At 43.5% G+C, this 19,187-nt stretch overlaps 1 protein-coding gene across 1 annotated transcript in view; it reads right to left on the bottom strand.

Annotated features, from left to right (window-relative positions):
- ZNF76 (zinc finger protein 76) overlaps positions 1-19,187 on the bottom strand; it is a 233,896-nt gene that overhangs the window by 161,208 nt on the left and 53,501 nt on the right. Inside the window, exon 2 of the mRNA XM_086923235.1 lies at positions 17,727-17,807. Coding sequence (XP_086779361.1) covers positions 17,727-17,807 — 81 coding nt within the window. The remainder of the gene's footprint in view (positions 1-17,726; positions 17,808-19,187) is intronic.

The raw sequence follows: 19,187 nt of genomic DNA, 5'->3' as shown, positions 1-19,187 counted from the left end.
CACAGATTCTATATTTAGAATAATCTGAGCTATCTACACACAGAATACAAGCTCCTTTGCAACATTGAAGCAATTATTACATGAATTATACAGCTGGCTAAGCCAATTGATACTACGTAAATTGTAAATTGTTGTAAATTGTTGTGCCTTGTAAAGCGCACTGCTACCCGGAGGCCTCGTAGCGCTATAGACCGCTGGGGAACCCGTCCTGGCTTTCCCTGTGAGATAGTCCCTCCTGGGGGTCTCCAAGGTGAAACCAGGCATCCCCGGCGTTTGTGTGGGGCCGTTGTGGAGATGAGGCAAGCTAATGCCCAGAGTTGCCGAGTGTGCTCCCAGGTCGGAGTAGGCACCGATGCGAGAATTATCAGTCCGCTGATCCTGGTCCGCGACCCTGCCGCGTCGGGAATCGAACCCTGGTCCCGGGCCGTTCTCTGCACTCGGGTCTGCCGCCTCTAACCAGTGAGCCACACCTCGCCACTAGAGGTGGAGATATTAATCTCATTATTGACCCTACAGTAGACGCAACAAAATCCAATACCAGCCATCATATGCAACATTCTAGGGTCATTATTCTACATATGTTGCCTGGAGATTCCACAGATATGCACAACCAGGATTTACCTTTTCACGCTCCTCATAAAACATGTTCTAGAACAGATGTGCTTTTGGAAACTAAAAGTCTAATGGCCCCATACAAATTGTGAGATTTATTCACACACAGTTTCCTATCATAATTCAGTTACGCTTACTATCTTAAGCAAATGGGCACGCAAACCCTTAGTGTCTTGCGATGGACTTTAATAGCAATAACCTTAGTGAGTTGACTTATCTGGTCTACATGTCTGAAGTCTTTGGGGAATAAATTGCTGATAACATGAATAATACTCCTCTCCATATAATATGGGATTGCATGATGGCTATAAGTACAGACACACCATTTCTAGAGACAGGGATATTAGAAATAAAACATAGTTGGAGAACTTTCTTGCAAAGACAAGAAACTGGAAATGCACTTTCCCCTCGCAAAGCCAAGTGCAATGGGCATCCCTGATAAAAATATATAACTGTCTTGTCACTTCTAAGATGCTTATAAAGTAACGGTTATGCGGCAAGGTTGTCCATGAATCCCAATATAATCGAATAAAGCATTTAAATGTAAATGAAAATATGAGAAGAATCTAAGCCCTGATAATAAGGGAGCAAACTATTAACAATCACATTAACTGTAAGGGATGTACATGGCAAGATAGTTCAGGATAAGGACCATATAATTCCTACATTTTTGGGGCATAATATGCATTTAAACGATGTTGAAAAGATGCCAGTACAATCTCAGATTTACAATTATATCCAGGAATTTAATGCTTATCAAATCACATCTATGCAATGTCTTAGTTATGAAACATTCATAACAAAACAGGACTTTATCTTGGAAGCAAAAAACTGTTACTTCTCTAGCAAGAGTTTACAATCTAACAACTCTGCCAAAGAGTTATTCCGAACTGTGAAGAGCCTAGCGAAGATGCCAGCGCCTACCAACAACAACTTCAGGCAAACATTTTACAATACTCCCGCAAGTTTTCTCCAGACAAAAGTAGAGGAGGTTATTGACACCTTTCTTACAACAAACAAATCACACTTACTTCTCAGGTAGAACGTGAAATGCCCCATTTACCAGCTGTTCTAGACACTTTTTCCGCTCTTAGTATCGAGCAGGTCTTATGCCTAAATCTGGTTCTCCCTTAGACACCTGCCTACATCTTGTTCCAGAAATCATACGTATCCAACTGAACACGATCTTTAATGAGATCATCAAAACTGGTTATTTTTCTCTAGAATGGAAGAAAGCTTCTATTCTCTCCTTACTAAAAAACCGAGTCTCAATCCACAACAGTCTAGTAGCTATAGACCCATTTATCGGCTACCAGTTCCTTCTTAGATCATGGAGATGGCTCTTAACACAGAACTTATGTTTTTGTAGACACTAACAATCTGTTGGCTTCAACGCAATATGGATTTAGAAGCGCACACCACACTGAGACGGTGCTAAAAACCAGATCAGAGAAGTTAAGGTCCATTTGAGGTGGAGGGGGCAAGGATGCATTGATATTATTGGACCTCTCCACTGCCTTTGATACGGTCAAGTCATGACATCCTGATTGACGGCTCTCTGAGCTAGGAATTAGAGGCCCTCCTCTTAGCTGGTTAAAATCCTTCTTCCCTGAAAGAGTGCAACATGTTGCCATGGGAGAATTTACCTCCACCCATTTCTGCCTGCCATGTGGGGTGCAACATGGCTCTTTGTTGAGCCCTACTCTCTTCAATCTCTACGTCACCCCTCTGGCAAGGTTATCAAATAATTTGGCTTCTCAGTGGTGTCATACGCCAACGATACCCAAATAGTGGCATTGGTATCCAGCAACCCAGAAAATACAGCATCAATATTTAGTACTTGTATGGCTCAGATAGGTAGCTGGATGAGGGTTAATTGCTTAAAGCTTAACTACAGGAAAACAGAGGTCCTTCTCCTGGGTAATGACGACTCATTCAGGTCACCAAGTTGGTGGCCACAGTAAATTGGTGTAACCCCCTCGCCAATGAGAAAAGTTAGGAATTTGGGAATTGTCTTTGGCAATAAACTTAGCTAAGAAGATCAAGTTAATGCTCTTGCTTCCACCGTATTTTTTACTTTTAGAATCATTAGGAAGATTTGCCCTTACATTCTATCTGACCTTCAAAAAAATGGTAGTGACCACCCTAGCTTTATCCAAATTGTATTATGGTAATGCCCTATTCATGGGTATTCAAAAAAGATTTCTCCACAAACTCCAGATTCTGCAAAATGCATCAGCTCAGCTTCTGTTCAGAAATCTTAATCAATCTATGTCTTGGGCCCAAGTCAATCTGCATTGGCTTCCAGCTGAAAAAAGAATAGACTTCAAAGCATTATGCACAGCCTTTAAAGCACTACATAACTTTGGTCCTGTCTACCTATAGGACAGGTTTACGTGGTATAGTCTAATACTCCATACAGAAAACTTAGATCCTCTGATGCCAAGCTTCTAGTGCTGACTAGGAGTAAACGAACATCATGGGGAGGTAGAAGTTTCTTTTTGGGAATGGCAAAGTTGTGGAACTTTCTCCCCATGAATATAAAACCCCTATTAAACAAAACGCGTTTACAGCACTGATGGAAAAGGTGAAGTTTGGCTCTCCTCTGGACCCCCCCACCCCCCACAAACACTTAGGGCAGTAGCACCCATCATCACACCAAGTCTATTAAAGATATTGAATCAATCCCTAGAACTAGGTGAAGTCCCACAGGTCTGGAAACATGCAGTGATAAGGCCCCTATTAAAGAAAGCAAACGCAGATACAGGACAGCTGGGAAACTATAGACCAATATCCCAATAACCCAAGCATGTAAATAGACCTGGCGAGTTCCTGGAGAGCCATCAATGTCTCATCCGACTCAGATGGATTTTTGAGCACAACATAGCACAGAATCCGCACTACTAGTAGTTGTTGAAGAGTTGGGACAATCACCAGACCAGGGAAAATCCGGTGTGCTCCTCCTGTTGGACCAGAGTGCTGCCTTTGACACAGTGGATCATCAAATACTTGGCAGAAGGCTAGCTAACATCGGAATACAGGGTGATGCACTCAAATGGCTGCTATCCTTCCTGAACAAAAGAACCTTCCAAGTAAAGGAAAACTCTACCTTCTCAGAAACCATGAGGCTAGAGTGCGGGGTTCCACAGGGATCGGCCTTGAGCCCTACCCTCTTTTAATATATATATGGAGCCCCTGGCAGAGATTGTACAAGAATTCAACACATCAATGACCTCATACGCTGACGATACTCAATTGGTGATATCACTAGACCCAAAAAAACAGCAGAGATGGGGAGAAGTTGTCTTCCTGCCTAATAAAAGTCAAAGACTGGATGACAAAAAGCTACCTAAAGCAAATGGGGAAAAAAATGTGATTTAATATCTTGGAAATAAACTAGCACCCACCCCCATTTTAGCCTGGCCAGAATGTTTAGGTAACGAACCTATACCCACAGGCATAATCAAAAGCCTAGGCTTCTGGCTGGATTACGACCTGTCAATGGGGACTCAAGCCAAGAAGGTAGCGGCCAAGAAGGTAGCGGCAACTTGTTTTGGACTACTAAGAAGCATGAGGAAAATCCTAGAAAGGGTGCCAAGTCATCTAAGAAAGACAGTGGTCCACTCTATGGTTATCTCCCAGCTACACTATGGAAACTCCCTATTCTTGGGAGCACCTAAATACGTCACGCGTAAGTTACAGATTGTGCCGAACGCAACTGCCAGTATACTTTGTGACATACCCGCACAGGAATCGGTAAAAAAACAATTAGCAAACCATCACTGGCTTCAGATTGCTTCAAGAATAAAATTTAAAGCTCTAACCATTACACACAGAGCACAGGAAGCTGATTTCCGGATACACCCCACGTAGGCGGTTATGATCCAGAACAGCTGATCACCTAACACAAACAAAGGTCAAGAGAAAAAAAGATGGGGCGGAAGAGCCTTCTCACATCTGGCCCCAAACTCTGGAATTCTATTCCAGTAAAGTGTAGGAAACTGGATAATGAACTGCAATTTCGAAAGCAAATGAAAACCTGGCTATTTAAGCAACATCTTTAAGTTACCGATATCTGATCAGTTACTAATCACAGCGCTGGGAAGCCTTAGGGCAGCCATGCGCTCTATAAATCCCAGTTCGCGCTTTTATAAATAAATAAATAAATAAATAAAATAATAATAAAAATAGACTGCCTAGACCACTTATCCTTCAGGAAATCTATTTAAGCAAGGTTCTTTAGCCATTAGAATAGCACCCCCCCCCCCCCACCTGAAAGCAGTGTCAAGAAGCCTATGGGCATTCAAGCGCTTTACAAAACTAAGAACTCAAACCAATCAATCAACTGAATTAGAATAAGCAATTAAAGATTTCCCATCGGGTAAAGCTTCTGGTCCAGATTCTATTCCAGTAGTACTTTACAAGCACTTTATTGATACACTTTTCCCATTTGTATTACTTCTTTTGAATTTCTTTGATAAGAACTGCAAAATTCTTTCTTCATGGAGAGAAACCTTTAATGCTGTTTTTCAAAAAAGAGAAGGATCCAGTTAATTATGGCTAATATCATCCTGTATCCTTAATCTACTAAAATTCAACGACATACACTAACATTCTTGCTAACAGAATGTATCCTTTGATAGCACAGTGTGTCGACCCTATGCAACATGGCTTTGTTTATAGTTGATCTGGTAACATTCAGCTCAAATAATTTCGAAGCTACCATTTACAATCCCATGGAAAATATAATCTATAAAATTTTGACTCAATGAGACTGTGTGACAACTCTCACTCGCGAGTTTGCGTCGGGCTCTCTACTAGACCCTTTACATCCTAGGATCTGGAAACAGGAGGCCTCCTCACTAGCGGACACACAAAGATCTATTAGCAATTCATCACGTGCCATGGGTACTTGTCTTTGACGAGTGGAAGAAGGCTATGTTAGTGCCTCTGCAGAAGAAGACTTCAGCAGATCCCGCAGTAGGAAACATTTCCAACCAATCTCACTACTGCCATACCCGATTAAAATCATGGAAAAACATGTCAACTGCATCCTGTCAGATCACTTAGAATCTCACTGGCTCCTGAATCCAGCGCAGTCAGGTTTTCGGCCATCCTAAGGTACTGAGGCTGCCCTCTATCAGAGCGGATTGCCACTGGATGGCAGGAGCTACTTTGTGGCTCTGGTCCTATTGAATTTATCGGCTGCCTTCGATACAGTCACACATTCCACTCAGATTACCAGTTTGACCAAGATTGGCATGAGAGTGGTCAGTTGGAGTGTGTCCTATCTTAGCTACATGCAAGCAGTTCCTCTCTCCCCATATCAGTCTGATTTAAGAAGGTTGGCCAAAGGGTTCCGCAAGGTTCCTCATCAAGTTCAACGCTTTTTAAAATAGGTCTCAGACCACTTATACAGCTGATCCGTGTTAACGCAAATTAGACAGAGATCCTCTGCTATTCTACAGGAAGAATTCTATGCTCGCTGCCCCTAACTTTTGACCTCTTTCTGGGGAGTCACTCCTACATGTCAAGTCCGTAGTTACAAACTTGGGATACCAATCTGACAGTGAAATTTCTTTTTGATCAATCAAGTCAATACATTGTCTTTCACATGCTTTGTGTTGTTAAAAACATGGAGGAAAATTCTCCTGCTTCATCCTCTACAGACCTTGGTAGTGCAGGCGGCTATTCATAGCCTGCTAGGTAAATGTAACTCCGTGTTTTTGGGATCTCTAGACTACTTGCTTAAATGCTTGTTGCAGATACAGAACACTGCAGCAAAGCTAATATTAGCTCTGCCATAGCCATGTCGTTCATCAGCTTCTGTTGCATTACATCATCCACACTTGCTCCCTGTGCCTTGGAGGAGCCTTCAAGTCGCTCTGCATTGTGCACAGAGCTGTTCACTGTGTTTCATTAAAATTAATTTCATTGTTATCAGTCTATGTGCTTCTTATGTTCCTCTGGCTCCAACCTGCTGACCCTCCCCAAATGTAAGCGTGTCCAGGTGAGAGGCGGATCCTTCTCAGTCCAGGCTAGCCACATGTCGAATAACCGCCCATGGCCTTTTAGAGCCATTGAGGACCATCTATTTTTTTGCGAAACTTTAAAAACCTGGTTCCATACCCTGCGAGTCATCTTCTTGTTTCAACATTAGTGCACCAAATATCTTTAAAGGTAGCAGTTGTGCTCTAGAAATGTTCAAACAAAATAATAATAACATATGTAGAGCTCACTACTTCTACAAAACACAAAAGAATTATAGGGCAGGCCTAAAACTTACTACAGGAGAAACAACCGGACAACCCACAAATAATAGCAGATAGATGACTCAGAAACTTAAATAACCAATAACTATTGTTAATATAGAGCAAAGCACAGTCAGAAGTCAAAATATTGAATGTATGAATGTCTCAAAATGTATCATTGAAAATTATTACAAGATATATATACTTTACTCCAAAAGTGTTTCATTTATGGGCTTGTGATGCTAATTGCTTTCGTCGTCATCACAACGAAGTAGACTCTGCACATATCATTCATATCTTTTGTTACTACACTTTGAAACAGATTTACTAGCAACAAGTCTTCTAAGAATAAAGTAAACTTTTGGACATCAATAATCTCCCCTCATCAAAGCGGATTACTTCTAGGCTGAACTAGAGATGTCCTACAGAAACACATTGGCTTCATATCTGTAGTAATCATTCTAGCTCAATTACAGATTGCCGGGTTATGGCTGGATCAAAATCCACCTACAAGGAAGGAATTTAAAGACTTATGTGGTTAGAGGTGTCAATTATACTAAATTGAAATGACCAGTCTCATTTAATAACAATCTGGTACACTAAATATTCTTATAACAGGTACTTCTAATATGAAATTTACTTTCCTTGTGCCATTTCAGTGTAATTATAACTTGGGTCCTTTTTTCTGGGAGACAATCTATCTATTAGAAGTCTTTAATAGTTACTTAAAAAAAGAATATGCAGCCAATATGTCTATAATAGGCCTTTAAAAAATAAGCTAAGCAAGAGGACTTGATTTCCCATCAGCACAGGAAATTACATTATGGCACCCTGGACTCCTTCCTACTCCCCGGACCTACTTAATGACAGCAGCAACACAAGCATGCCCAGCGCCAGGAACCCTGGTCCAATAACCGCCCAGCGATACTCTGCAGCCCTCCTTAAGTCACCATACCCTGGATGCTGTTCTTCCAACTGCTGCTGCGCTGCATGTCACAGAACAGTAGAAGCATTCACCTGCGCCTACTGTCACCGACTCATAACCAATATGCAAATATTAACAGCCCCCTCAACACCCCTTCCAAATACACAAGCAATGTCGTCTATACTCCCATGTTTCTCAACACACGATCATTCAGTAAGCACACAATCGAAATATGGGACCTTCCACACAAGGACGCTGTGGACGTCCTCTTCATCACAGACATAGCTCAACAGCAATCCCAGTGGGCTACAAGATCGCTCGACAGGACCGCCTTCGTAAGACAGGAGTACTCGCCTTCAGCTACAAAGAATACATCAAAGGCACAACAACCATAGTTCACACCACTCCATTCTTGGAGCATGTGCACTTATTTATTTTTAGATTTCATAAAGTGTTGTCACCAACTGATATCCTGGCCCTAACCATTGCGGCTAAGGCAGATGCAAGGAGAAAAAGATAGGGAAAGGCCTCAGGAAAACAGATCAGAGCTCCAAGGATAAGGGACGACTTGAATCCAATTGCTCACAGAAGAGCTAAGTCTTAAGCGCCTTCCTCTCTTACAACAAACTATTAACGATCTGTTGAATTTCAGGAAGTCAATGCCAGAGCTTGGCAGCACGGACCATAAACATCCTGCCTCCTTGCCTGGATTTCCTAAACTTAGGCTCACAGAACAAATTGGCTTTTGCCAATCTAAGAGGTCTATTGGGGATATACCTTCTTAACCTCTTCTGGAGGGGAACAGTGCCCATCCCATGAAAGACTTTAAAAGCCATGTAAAGACTATTAAACCATATTCTTTGCTTAAGTGCCAGTGCATCTCCTCCAATGCCAAAAAGGCAAAGGTTCTTTGAGGTCTATTCAAGGCAAGTTTAGCGGATGTAACCTGGACACTTGACAGATGATTTAACAGATCATCTGTGCATCCAGAAGAAGAGCATTGCAGTAGTACAGATGGCTTAGAATGACGCTACGGACAACCAAAGCTCTGGAAGAGGGAGGAGGGAGGAAGCAGGGGCAGGATCTTCTCTAGGGTTTTCAGGAGTGCAAGGCAAGTTCCTGCAGTTTTATTCACATGACTTTCCAAACTTAGTTTATCATCAGAAGTAACTCCCAGATTCAAGAACGGAGTTAATGGAGACAGCAAAGATCCGGGCCAGAAGTTGGGAGGTAATACCCCCAAAACTGTTTGGGCTGTGCAGCAGAGTATCTCGTTCTTATCCCCATTAAACTTTAGTGAGTTTAGACTCAGCCACTGGATAATATCCTTAATGCAATCATGAAAGAAGGAAAGTTGCTGATTGCTGGGCAAAGAGAGAATAAGTGTAGTGTCATCAGCATAATTAATCAAAGTCACCTTATGGGACTAAATCAGTCTAATCAAGGGGGTCATACAGATGTTGAATAAAATCGTGCTGATGGCAGAGCCCTGTGGCAGTTCCCGATTAGTGGCCCGGACCTGGGAGTGATAAGGAGGGAGAGCAACTGCTTGACTTCTATTCAGAAGGTATGAGCGGACCCATTGCAAAGCAGATCCGCTTACCCCCAATGGACTCGAAACGAGCTAGAAGTGCAGCATGGCGGATTGTGTTGAATGTGGCAGAGAGGTCCAGTTAAATCAGTATCGCGGAATGCCCCTCATCCAACTTGCATCCTTAACTTGTCCATAGCAGTAAACTAGGCCGATTCAGTGCCATGGCATGCCCTAAATTTACTCCAGATAGGTATTATTTTCCAAATATTGAACTAAAAGCTTATGGACGTAAAGCTCTAAGATTTTAGCTGTAAAAGGCAAGAGAGAGATAGGTTTAATTACTCAAAACGCTGGATCAAAACAGGACTTTTTCAAAATAGGAGTAACTATGGCATTTTTCCATGCCAGCTACACCATGCCTGATTGCTGGGATTGATTGCAAATTGATCTTAACAGGGGAAACAAAAATTTCCACTGGTTCCTTCCAGATTTTGACTGGAAGGATGTTAAAGCTGCAAATCTCTGAAAACTTCACCCAGAACAGAACTCTTGCATACCACAAGCTACCTTTACCAACCTCATCACCAACTTAATCACTCTGCTCACTATCGACTCCAGAGCCTACATTCTTTTTGGTGACCTCAGATTTCACCTCGAAGACCGAAACAACCTGTGCTCCTCAGCAGTCTTCGAAAACTTGAGTGACATTGGACACACCAAGCTCATCACAGAACCAACACACACCATAGGTCACACACACACTGAATCCCATCTTCACCATAAGTGACATCATCAAATACAACTCCTCCACGCAGCTCGCATGGACCTACCACTCCATCTTAATCTTCCAAATCAGCACACCTCAAGTAAACACCCCTACGAGGTTCAGCAATCCAAGCCGCAGCTGGGACAAAATTAAAGAAGCACACTAGCTTAGTGCCCTCAGCAATGATCAACCTAGCCCCACAGACAACCTAGACAAGCACATCGACAACTGGATCAAGAAATGAGCGGACTCCCTCACACCCAGAAACACATGAATAGTAGATCAAACAAGCAGGCCAGCTGACAATCAAATGACCTCTGAGGCACCAAATGACGCTGTAAACAGCAAGAATGGAAATATAGAGCCTGCCACAACACCACTGACAGAACAAACCTACAAGGCAGCATTCAGACACTATCTCCAGCAAATTAGAGCCACCAAGAAGCAAGCATTTACAATGCAATGGTTTCGGCATTGTTAAAGTTAGAGCTATTGGCATTGCTCATGACATTATTTTTATTTATGTTTTTGTTTTTAAAACATAAATAAATGGCATTGTCATTTACAATGCCAGTAGCTTAATGGCTCGCAAATGCGAGGCCTATTGCATTTGCACCCACACAGAGCCACCCACACAGAGCCACCCACACAGAGCCACCCACACACAGAGAGCCACCTTCACACACAGAGCCACCTTCACACACAGAGCCACCTTCACACACAGAGCCACCTTCACACACAGAGCCACCTTCACACACAGAGCCACCTTCACACACACACACACACACACACAGAGCCACCTTCTCACACAGAGCCACCTTCTCACACAGAGCCACCTTCTCACACACACACACACACACACACATACACACACAGAGCCACCCACACACACAGACACAGAGCCACCCACACACACACACACACAGCCACACACACACACACACACACAGAGACACACACACACACACACACACACACACAGAGAGAGACACACACACACACACAGAGCCACCTTCACACACAGAGCCACCTTCACACACAGAGCCACACACACACAACACAGAGCCACCCACCCACACACACACACACAGAGCCACACACACAGCCACACACACACAGCCACACACACAGAGCCACACACACAGAGCCACCTCCAAAAAAAGCTACACACACAGAGCCCAACACACAGAGCCACACAGACAGAGCCCAACACACACAGACCCCCCACACACAGACCCCAAAACACACACAGACTCCAAAACACACACAGAGCCCAATCAGGGGGCAGAGGCAAGTAAAACTGCACAATCAGGGGGGCAGAGGCAAGAAAAACGGCACAATCAAGGGGGCAGAAGGCCAGAAAATCGGCACAATCAGGGGGCAGAGGCAAGTAAAACCGCACAATTAAGGGGGCAGAGGCAAGTAGAACCACACAAGCAAGGGAGCAGAGGCGAGAAAAACGGCCCAACTTTAAACCCTTCGGAGACTTGACTGTAATTTTATTTTTGGCCGAAACTTCACGCAAAGAGTGACGCTTCAATAAAATGAAGTTATTGTGTCCCTTCCAAGTTGTTCAAATGCACCCCCCTCCACCCTTTCTTTCCACTTTTTCCAGCTCCTTACCCACACAGGTACCAAGTCCCTCGCATCACCATGGACCGCCACAGCCTCCATCTAAACACACAGGTGAAGGCGCCCAAGAGAGCCGGGTACCAGCCTCACCTCTGTGCAGAATAATACCCTTCCACGGAAATCAGTGTTCAGGACCAGTGTCCAGGCTCTGGCTGTCGCCCACCTGGAGGGTGGCAGTGCCAGTCCTCGCAGGAGTCGCCACTTCTAAACGGACCTCACAGCCACGTCACACCCTTCACTGGCTGCCCTATGAGGACCGCACCATCGTCCAGGACTGATGCACAACTTACAGGGCAGCAGCTACCACTGGTACCCGGGTAAACTACTGGTCTCTGTTAGCCGTCACAGCACCGCCAGCAGACTCAGAACCAGGAATGCAAGAAAGGTGAGCCCAGGGGGCAGAGATTAAGGCCCCCCCCCATTACAGGTGCTTCCTGCGATAGATCACTCCTGAAACTGAGAAATGAATAAAGACCCTGCAAGAAGCAGCGTGTCCATCCTCAAGAACCACCTCCCATCCCTGGGGTCTGCCGGCCCCTCAGCAAACACAGTGCCCTTCCCTGTCATGCTTTTGTTTGCATTCCTCAATTGTCCTCAACTAGAGGTAGAACAATGATTTCTGGGGCACCAGGCAAAATATTATTTTGCTGTTTGTATGTTTCTATCTCCCTAACAAAATGGCCATTGTGATGTGAGTGTTTGCAACATGGCGCCTTTAGTGGTGGCACACTTAAGCAGCTGCCTGCAATGGGCCTCATTGTCGTGTATATTGTAGCCTTCTGGCGGGGGCTGTATCGGTCGTTAAAGACCTGTCGCCTCTGTAGCGCCCAGTGTGCCATTGGTGTGTCATCGCAGCGCTGTTAGTAGTCCAGTTGTGAGTTTCCAGATAGTTCTGTATTGTCCATCGCGTTGGGTTCACTCGTGAAAGTGTGTTAGTTACCAGTAGTGTGAGTGCGTGTGTGTTCTTGCGGGTACGGGGAGTGTGGCAGCTTCGGTGAGATGGGGCAAGTCACTGTGTGTGATAAACAATTTAGTTAATTAGAGAAAGTTCAAAGTCGGCCACAAATCTAATCAAAGCAAAGAAGTTATTATTTATGGCAAGCGGCCTTCTCGGTCGGGGCAGGGTGGATTCGATTAACCTCCATCAGGCCGTAAAATGGCCCTACGCCAAGTTGGAATGAACAGGTCTCAAGCACAGACCGCCTGGTTGGAGCTGGGTGTGCCCTGAGGCTGGGGGTGAGAAGCACAGAGGATCTGTGCACACAGTGTCAGCAGTTACACTATGGAGCAGGATCAGTGTACAGGGAACACATGCAAACTGTCAGTGATTGTGACTCGCAGTCGCACGAGTTGGTGGAGAGGCGATGGAGAGCTTCGACTTGAAGATGTGCTAAAATAATAGAAACGAGTGACAAGGGGTTCCTCTCGTGATTAGGGGTGGGGTCGGGGGGAGCTGGGTTTTCAATTCTGTGTCTATGTAAAACGCGTTCCTACAACTTTGACATGATGCCATGTTTCTTTTTCCTGGCTGGAACAAGGTGATAAAAGGATGCTGCTGGAATCTATTGGATGTCTTTGAGGCACCCCGCCCCTCTTAGTCTGGATCTGGCATTCGGAATTAGACTTTCTCAACTGGGTAATAAAACAGCGCAGCGACTGAAGTGCTTGCTGCAACAAAACTGATCTGTATTCATCCTTCTGAGGTGCCTAAACTGAGCTCCATTGTGCTGGGTCTCAGTAACAGACCCACAGCGCCGAGATTATCGGAATCGGGGCGTGTTTTTTTTTCTGGTTGAGTGACGGCCAAAGAAACAAAAAAACACTCCCCCCATAATCGGAAAAGGACGGGGCTCGAACGGAGTGACGCCCATCTCCTCCAATGGTTGGCCTCCGTTTAGGAAGCCAGACAATGGAGAAGAGGGGTGGGTTTAAGCCCCAATACTCCAAACATTAAATTTCGGCTGCGCAAACACTGCTGCGCAGTGTATCGCGAGGCCGAAACCTAAAAAGCCTTAGTGACTGCATTGAAGGAAGTTTCAAGAGCTGCAAGGAGATCTTCTTGATCGTCAAGGATTTCACCTCACCCTCTAACAACAACATTGCAGCCTACCAAACCCTCTGCAACAACCTATCTAACTTTCACATCAAAATCGCAAACCTCCACAGCAACTTTGCACACCTACCTAACCCCAGAAAACTCACTGCTAATCCACCCACCACCAACCAAGACGGCCACCAGACCGAATGGACAACCCTCATCAGAAAATGACACAGCAGCAATCATGCAAACCATCCACTCAGGGGCCCAACTGACCCATGGTCCACGACATCTACAACCTGGGAACATCATCTGTTAGTACCACCCTAACCCACATCATTAACATCTCCATCACATACACCACTTTCCCAGATGAATGGACATTTGCAGAAACCAATGCCCTCCTCAAGAAGCTCACAGCAACTTGAATCAATTGTGCAACTTCCAACCTATCTCCCTGCTTCCCCATCAGCCAAAGTGATTGAAAAGGCCATCAACAAGCAACACACAACCCACCTCAAACGTTCCCATCTTCTAGACCATACACAATCAGAATTTAGAACGTACCACAGCACTCATTGCGGCCATCAACGGCATTCAAAAGATCTTGGGCTCAGGAGATACAGTGGCCCTCATCCTGCTCGACCTCTCCACGGCCTTCAACACGATCTCCCACAACACCCTCATCAGAAACCTCCATGAGAGTGGCTTATAAGGATCTGCTCTCAAAGGGGTGTTCCTTCCTCACAGGAAGAACACAAAGGGTCAGGTTGCCACCCTTCATATCAGAGACTGATATGCTGTGTCCCACAGGTATCATTTCTCAACTCCACCCTTTTCAACATATACATTACACCGCTCATCCAATCACAAGACATCGCCGTCAATTCCTATGCTGATGACACCAAACTCATCTTTTCCCTGACATACAAGATAAACACCACAAGAACCAACTTCACCAACTGCATGACCATGGTAGCAGACTAGATGCAAACAAACTGCCTGAATCTCCACTTGGTGAACGTCAAAGCTAGGACCAACACTCACACCCACAGTCCACACCGGAAATGTTGGGATCAACCTAGGCGGCAAGCTCAATATGACAGCTAAAAGTCAATACAGTGTGCACTTCCTACTTCCACATCTTACGTATGCTGCGAAAGATCTTCAAATGGTTGCCTCGGAAAAACAGACCAACCGTCACTCAAGCGCTCATCACCAGCAGGCTGGACTATGGCAACACTCTCTATGCCTGAATCTCCAAACAACTCCTACACAGACTACAGACATTCCAGGACCCAGCTGCAAGGCTCATATCTGACCTCCCACAGTGCACACACATCACACTGCACCTCAGGAAGCTTCACTGGCTCCCCATTCAAAAGCACAGCTAATTCAAACTTCTCAAGCACACATACAAAGCCCTACACAATACAAGACCAGAATACCAGAACAGCTACATACATTTTCACCAACCAACCAGACAATTGCACTCTGCCTCACTCTCATTTGCACACACTTCCCCGTCCACAAAAGTAAAACTGGAGGTTGCTCATTCTCCTACATCATACCCAAGACATAGAACAACATCCCTAAACACATCAGAGATTCTTCCTCACTTCTAGTGTTCCGCAAGAAGCTGAAGTCCTGGCTTTTCTTAAAATCACCTTGGGACCACATACTTACACATCTGGCCAAAGCGCATGGATACCCTCATGGGTGATTAGTGCGCTATACAAATTTTTTATACACGTTTATTAAATACTTATTCCACGCTTGCACAAATCAACTAACTTATTCTATCTATTGTAATGAATTTACATTTTTGATACATTTTTCACAATAAAATACTTTTTTTTAACTAAAAAAGGAAGTCAAAGACTTTAAAAATCAGCAATCTGGTAACAAGTACTGAACTGGAGCTAAAAACAAAACACCTGTGCAGCGCAACTTGCAACCTTAGATGAGAGTCAGTGTGTGAACGATAACCTCTCTGCTGCCTATGGCATATAGATGACAAGATTTTATTAAACCAGCTTAAAGAGTGGATATGGTTATCAGATGCTAATATGGACAAGATCTGGTCTTTCCAGTCAACTAGGAATCAACAAATTGTAATTGGTTAAAACGAATACAACTAGATTCCAGTCTTGTGTAGCAACACCCAAAGATTTTTAGAGATTTGTCCTTTTGCTAAATCTGTGCAAGCACCCTCTCCCCAGATCATCAATCCATCTCTACCACCTTTGTTCTCAAATGTACGCTCATGACTCAGAGATACACCTCTAGGTTAAAACTAGGGAGACTAAAAGAACATCACTAAATACCCAGAGCAAAGACTTTATTGGATTAAAGAAATATTTCTCTGTTTCAACAGGATGAAACAGAAATTCGTATTCGAAAGAGAAAGTTTACAAACACTTCACTCTGACCTTTCACCTAGCCTCTCAGGCTGGGAAAATAAAAATTTTGCCTAAACAAATAAAGTCTCCAAATTCTAAAATGTGCCTAATTAAACAGATACAACTTGTTACCAAAATGGAAACTGCCATGCTGTGAAAAAGTGTCCCTATTCTATACGCCAAAATACTAATTGAACTCACAAATTCATAGAATTAAAAACTGCAAAGAATATAGGATCAGACAACTACACCATGCTGTAATCTCACGTTCAAGGAGCTATGCATCATGCACAAGGCATTTCACAAAAAAGGTTTCCTCTACTTGAAAAATATAGTCTCCCACTATCTATTCAAGAGGAAACAGAGGTCAAAGAATGTTTCCCATCTTAGTCAATGCAAGCCCAAACTACTAAAACACGCAGAAAGATCCCTCAAAGTGCTGGACCCTAGCCCAAGACTTTGGAAAGAAGTGGTCTCCCCTCAAGTGATCAACTATACTTCAAATGCAAAAACATATTTGAAGACATGTCTTTAAGAGACATTTGGCACATTTGTGTCAGCACAGAACCACCCTAACAAACCTAGGAACCGGTCCCCCACCACATCTTTCCAATATTGCATATCCTTGACAGCTCCCCAGAAAGAACTGGTTCTTTCCACTCCAGCGTCCACCTCACCGGACTGCAAGGAATAATGTGCCCTCCAATCCATTTTACCCACCTGGAAGTTCTGAGATGGTCTTGAATCGAAGGCGTTACATCCCACCATTTAAATTAGTGCTCTGAAGTGGCAGCAAAGTGACTATCTGATGCTATTCAAAACTTAATAAATAAGTGCAGTGTTATCGAACGTCAAACTTCTCAGTGCTTTACCAGCAGGTTACACACCATAGGCTACCTTCAGAACTTTCAGTGCTATAGTGTTGGTTAAATGGACTAAAGCACACTTAACACACGCACTTTACAATATATAGTTTTATCAGTAAAACCACGTCAGTAGGAAATGTTGTGGCCATTTCAATGGCAAATCTGCTGATTGCAATAAGTGTGCTACTGCTTCATGCTTCACCTATGTATTTATTAAAAGTGATATGAGAAACATTCCTGACCTGCCCGGATTACAATGCGGTTAATGAACTAAAGCGGCAAGCCAGTGGTCATGTGCATCTTATATGTGGCTAAATTTGTATTATATATGGAGCAAAAGTTTAATCTATTAAATCAAACAAAAGGGCTTTTTGTACAGCAGACATGCTGAACTTGCATATTTGAAGGTGCTTTCATATGTGATAAAGAAGAAATGGAGGCTCAGAGAATTCAAATATCTACCCAGGATCACATAATTTGAAACCAGTTTATAGGTCAAGAGCATTATAATTAGGTAGATTATTTAAGTAACTAGAACTGTAGGTCTATTAACATTTTTACGATCTTTCTAGGCCTGCACAGTGCCCCATATTCCAGCACCAAAAGTTTAACTGGAAGACCCAGTTGCTGCACCTAGTGATAAATCGTGTGCCTTACAAGCCCCCAATTTCAGAAGGAGGATCTGCTGCCTTGCTCTTACCACTCGGCACAGCCACATGCTGGATGTACGCAGTGCTTCCATCCTCCAGCTCAATGGCCTGACCTTCAACCAACTTCTCTCCTGCAAAGAAACACAAGATATCCGTATGAGTCTTAAAAAAGTGTATGGACAAGAATGGGCTGTAAAATAGAAAAGACACACACACGTTTTCCCACCCAGTAACTTTGAAAGAAATCTGACAAACAGGAGAACTCCTTAGAAGATAATGCAGCAAATCATCCATAAGACGTCAAGTTAAAATTTACAGGAGGGGAAAAACTATTTTTCACACCTATGGTTTATTTAATTTTGACGCATAGTTAAAATCGACATATTTTAATACCTTAGCTGCTTCAAGTTACGGTCTAAACTACTGTCACCAACTTGTTGTATACTGAAGAACTTAAATTTATGAACAACCCTCAGGAGCGGACTGCTTTGTCTTGGAACAACTACTAAGCCATTCTACTTCACCATGACACACCACATTTCGTCAGGCAAGTGCCACAAACAAGAATCACATGCTGGACTAGATCTCTTATAAAACTATTTTCTGAAACACTCACTCGTAAGTATCAGCACTACACACCACACCTCTGCAGAAGACATACTCTGTTCGCTTAAAGGAGATATCCTACGAACAGATGCCCGACAAAAATCATCCATCAGGAACAAAACACTAACGTTCAGGGGTTCTCCTCGTTCCAGAAACCTCAGACAATGCAGAGAATTGATACATTGATCCTCCTGGTGGATTGCCGAAACCGAACATTTTAATACTAATTCAGTTTCACAGAATACAATTTCATATTTATAGCAAGAAATGTAATTTTGACTCTGCCTTAACAACACTAGAAATTGCCCCTGCATGTAACTCAAAAGGGAACATCCCGCCTTCATATCCTCACTCCCTACACAGCAGATGAATCCCTATAGTTCTTTATCAAACTTTTCTGTTAAGCTACATCAAAAAAAACACTAAAACCTGCAACATCATCCCAGCACATCCCACTACCTACTTCAATATTTCAACCATTTCATTAAATCCGCTAAAAAACATAGGTGAAAGGGGGCCTACTTTGAATTACTTTCTTTACAGAGGCATTGCAAACGGTACAACTGAGAAGACTCATCTATTAAGAGTCAGGCTGCTTGCTGCGCAGTACTCAAAGCTCTTCTGTTCGCCCCAGTTCAGAAATCATAGGCAGTACAGCTCTACAATCCCACTTGATCGCCAGACTCGAGTGGAAACAAAGATGCACTCTGAATTGTCACTTGCAAAGCTTTCCAGAAGATCAACAGATATGAAAGTGTTCTTTCCTGTTAAACTCTGTTAACAGAACAATGAAAAGTGAACAAGCATTTGCAATGCAATAGGTCTCGCAATAGGTAAGTTTGAGCTATTGGTCTTGTAAAAGACAATCTTTTTATTATGTGTTTCTTTTGAAAGTTGTTAAAGTA

Source organism: Lissotriton vulgaris, chromosome 5, assembly GCF_964263255.1.
Source record: "Lissotriton vulgaris chromosome 5, aLisVul1.2, whole genome shotgun sequence".
Classification (NCBI taxonomy): Eukaryota; Metazoa; Chordata; class Amphibia; order Caudata; family Salamandridae; genus Lissotriton; species Lissotriton vulgaris.
Note: the sequence above shows the minus strand (reverse complement) of the source record. Positions and strands in the feature narration are given on the sequence as shown.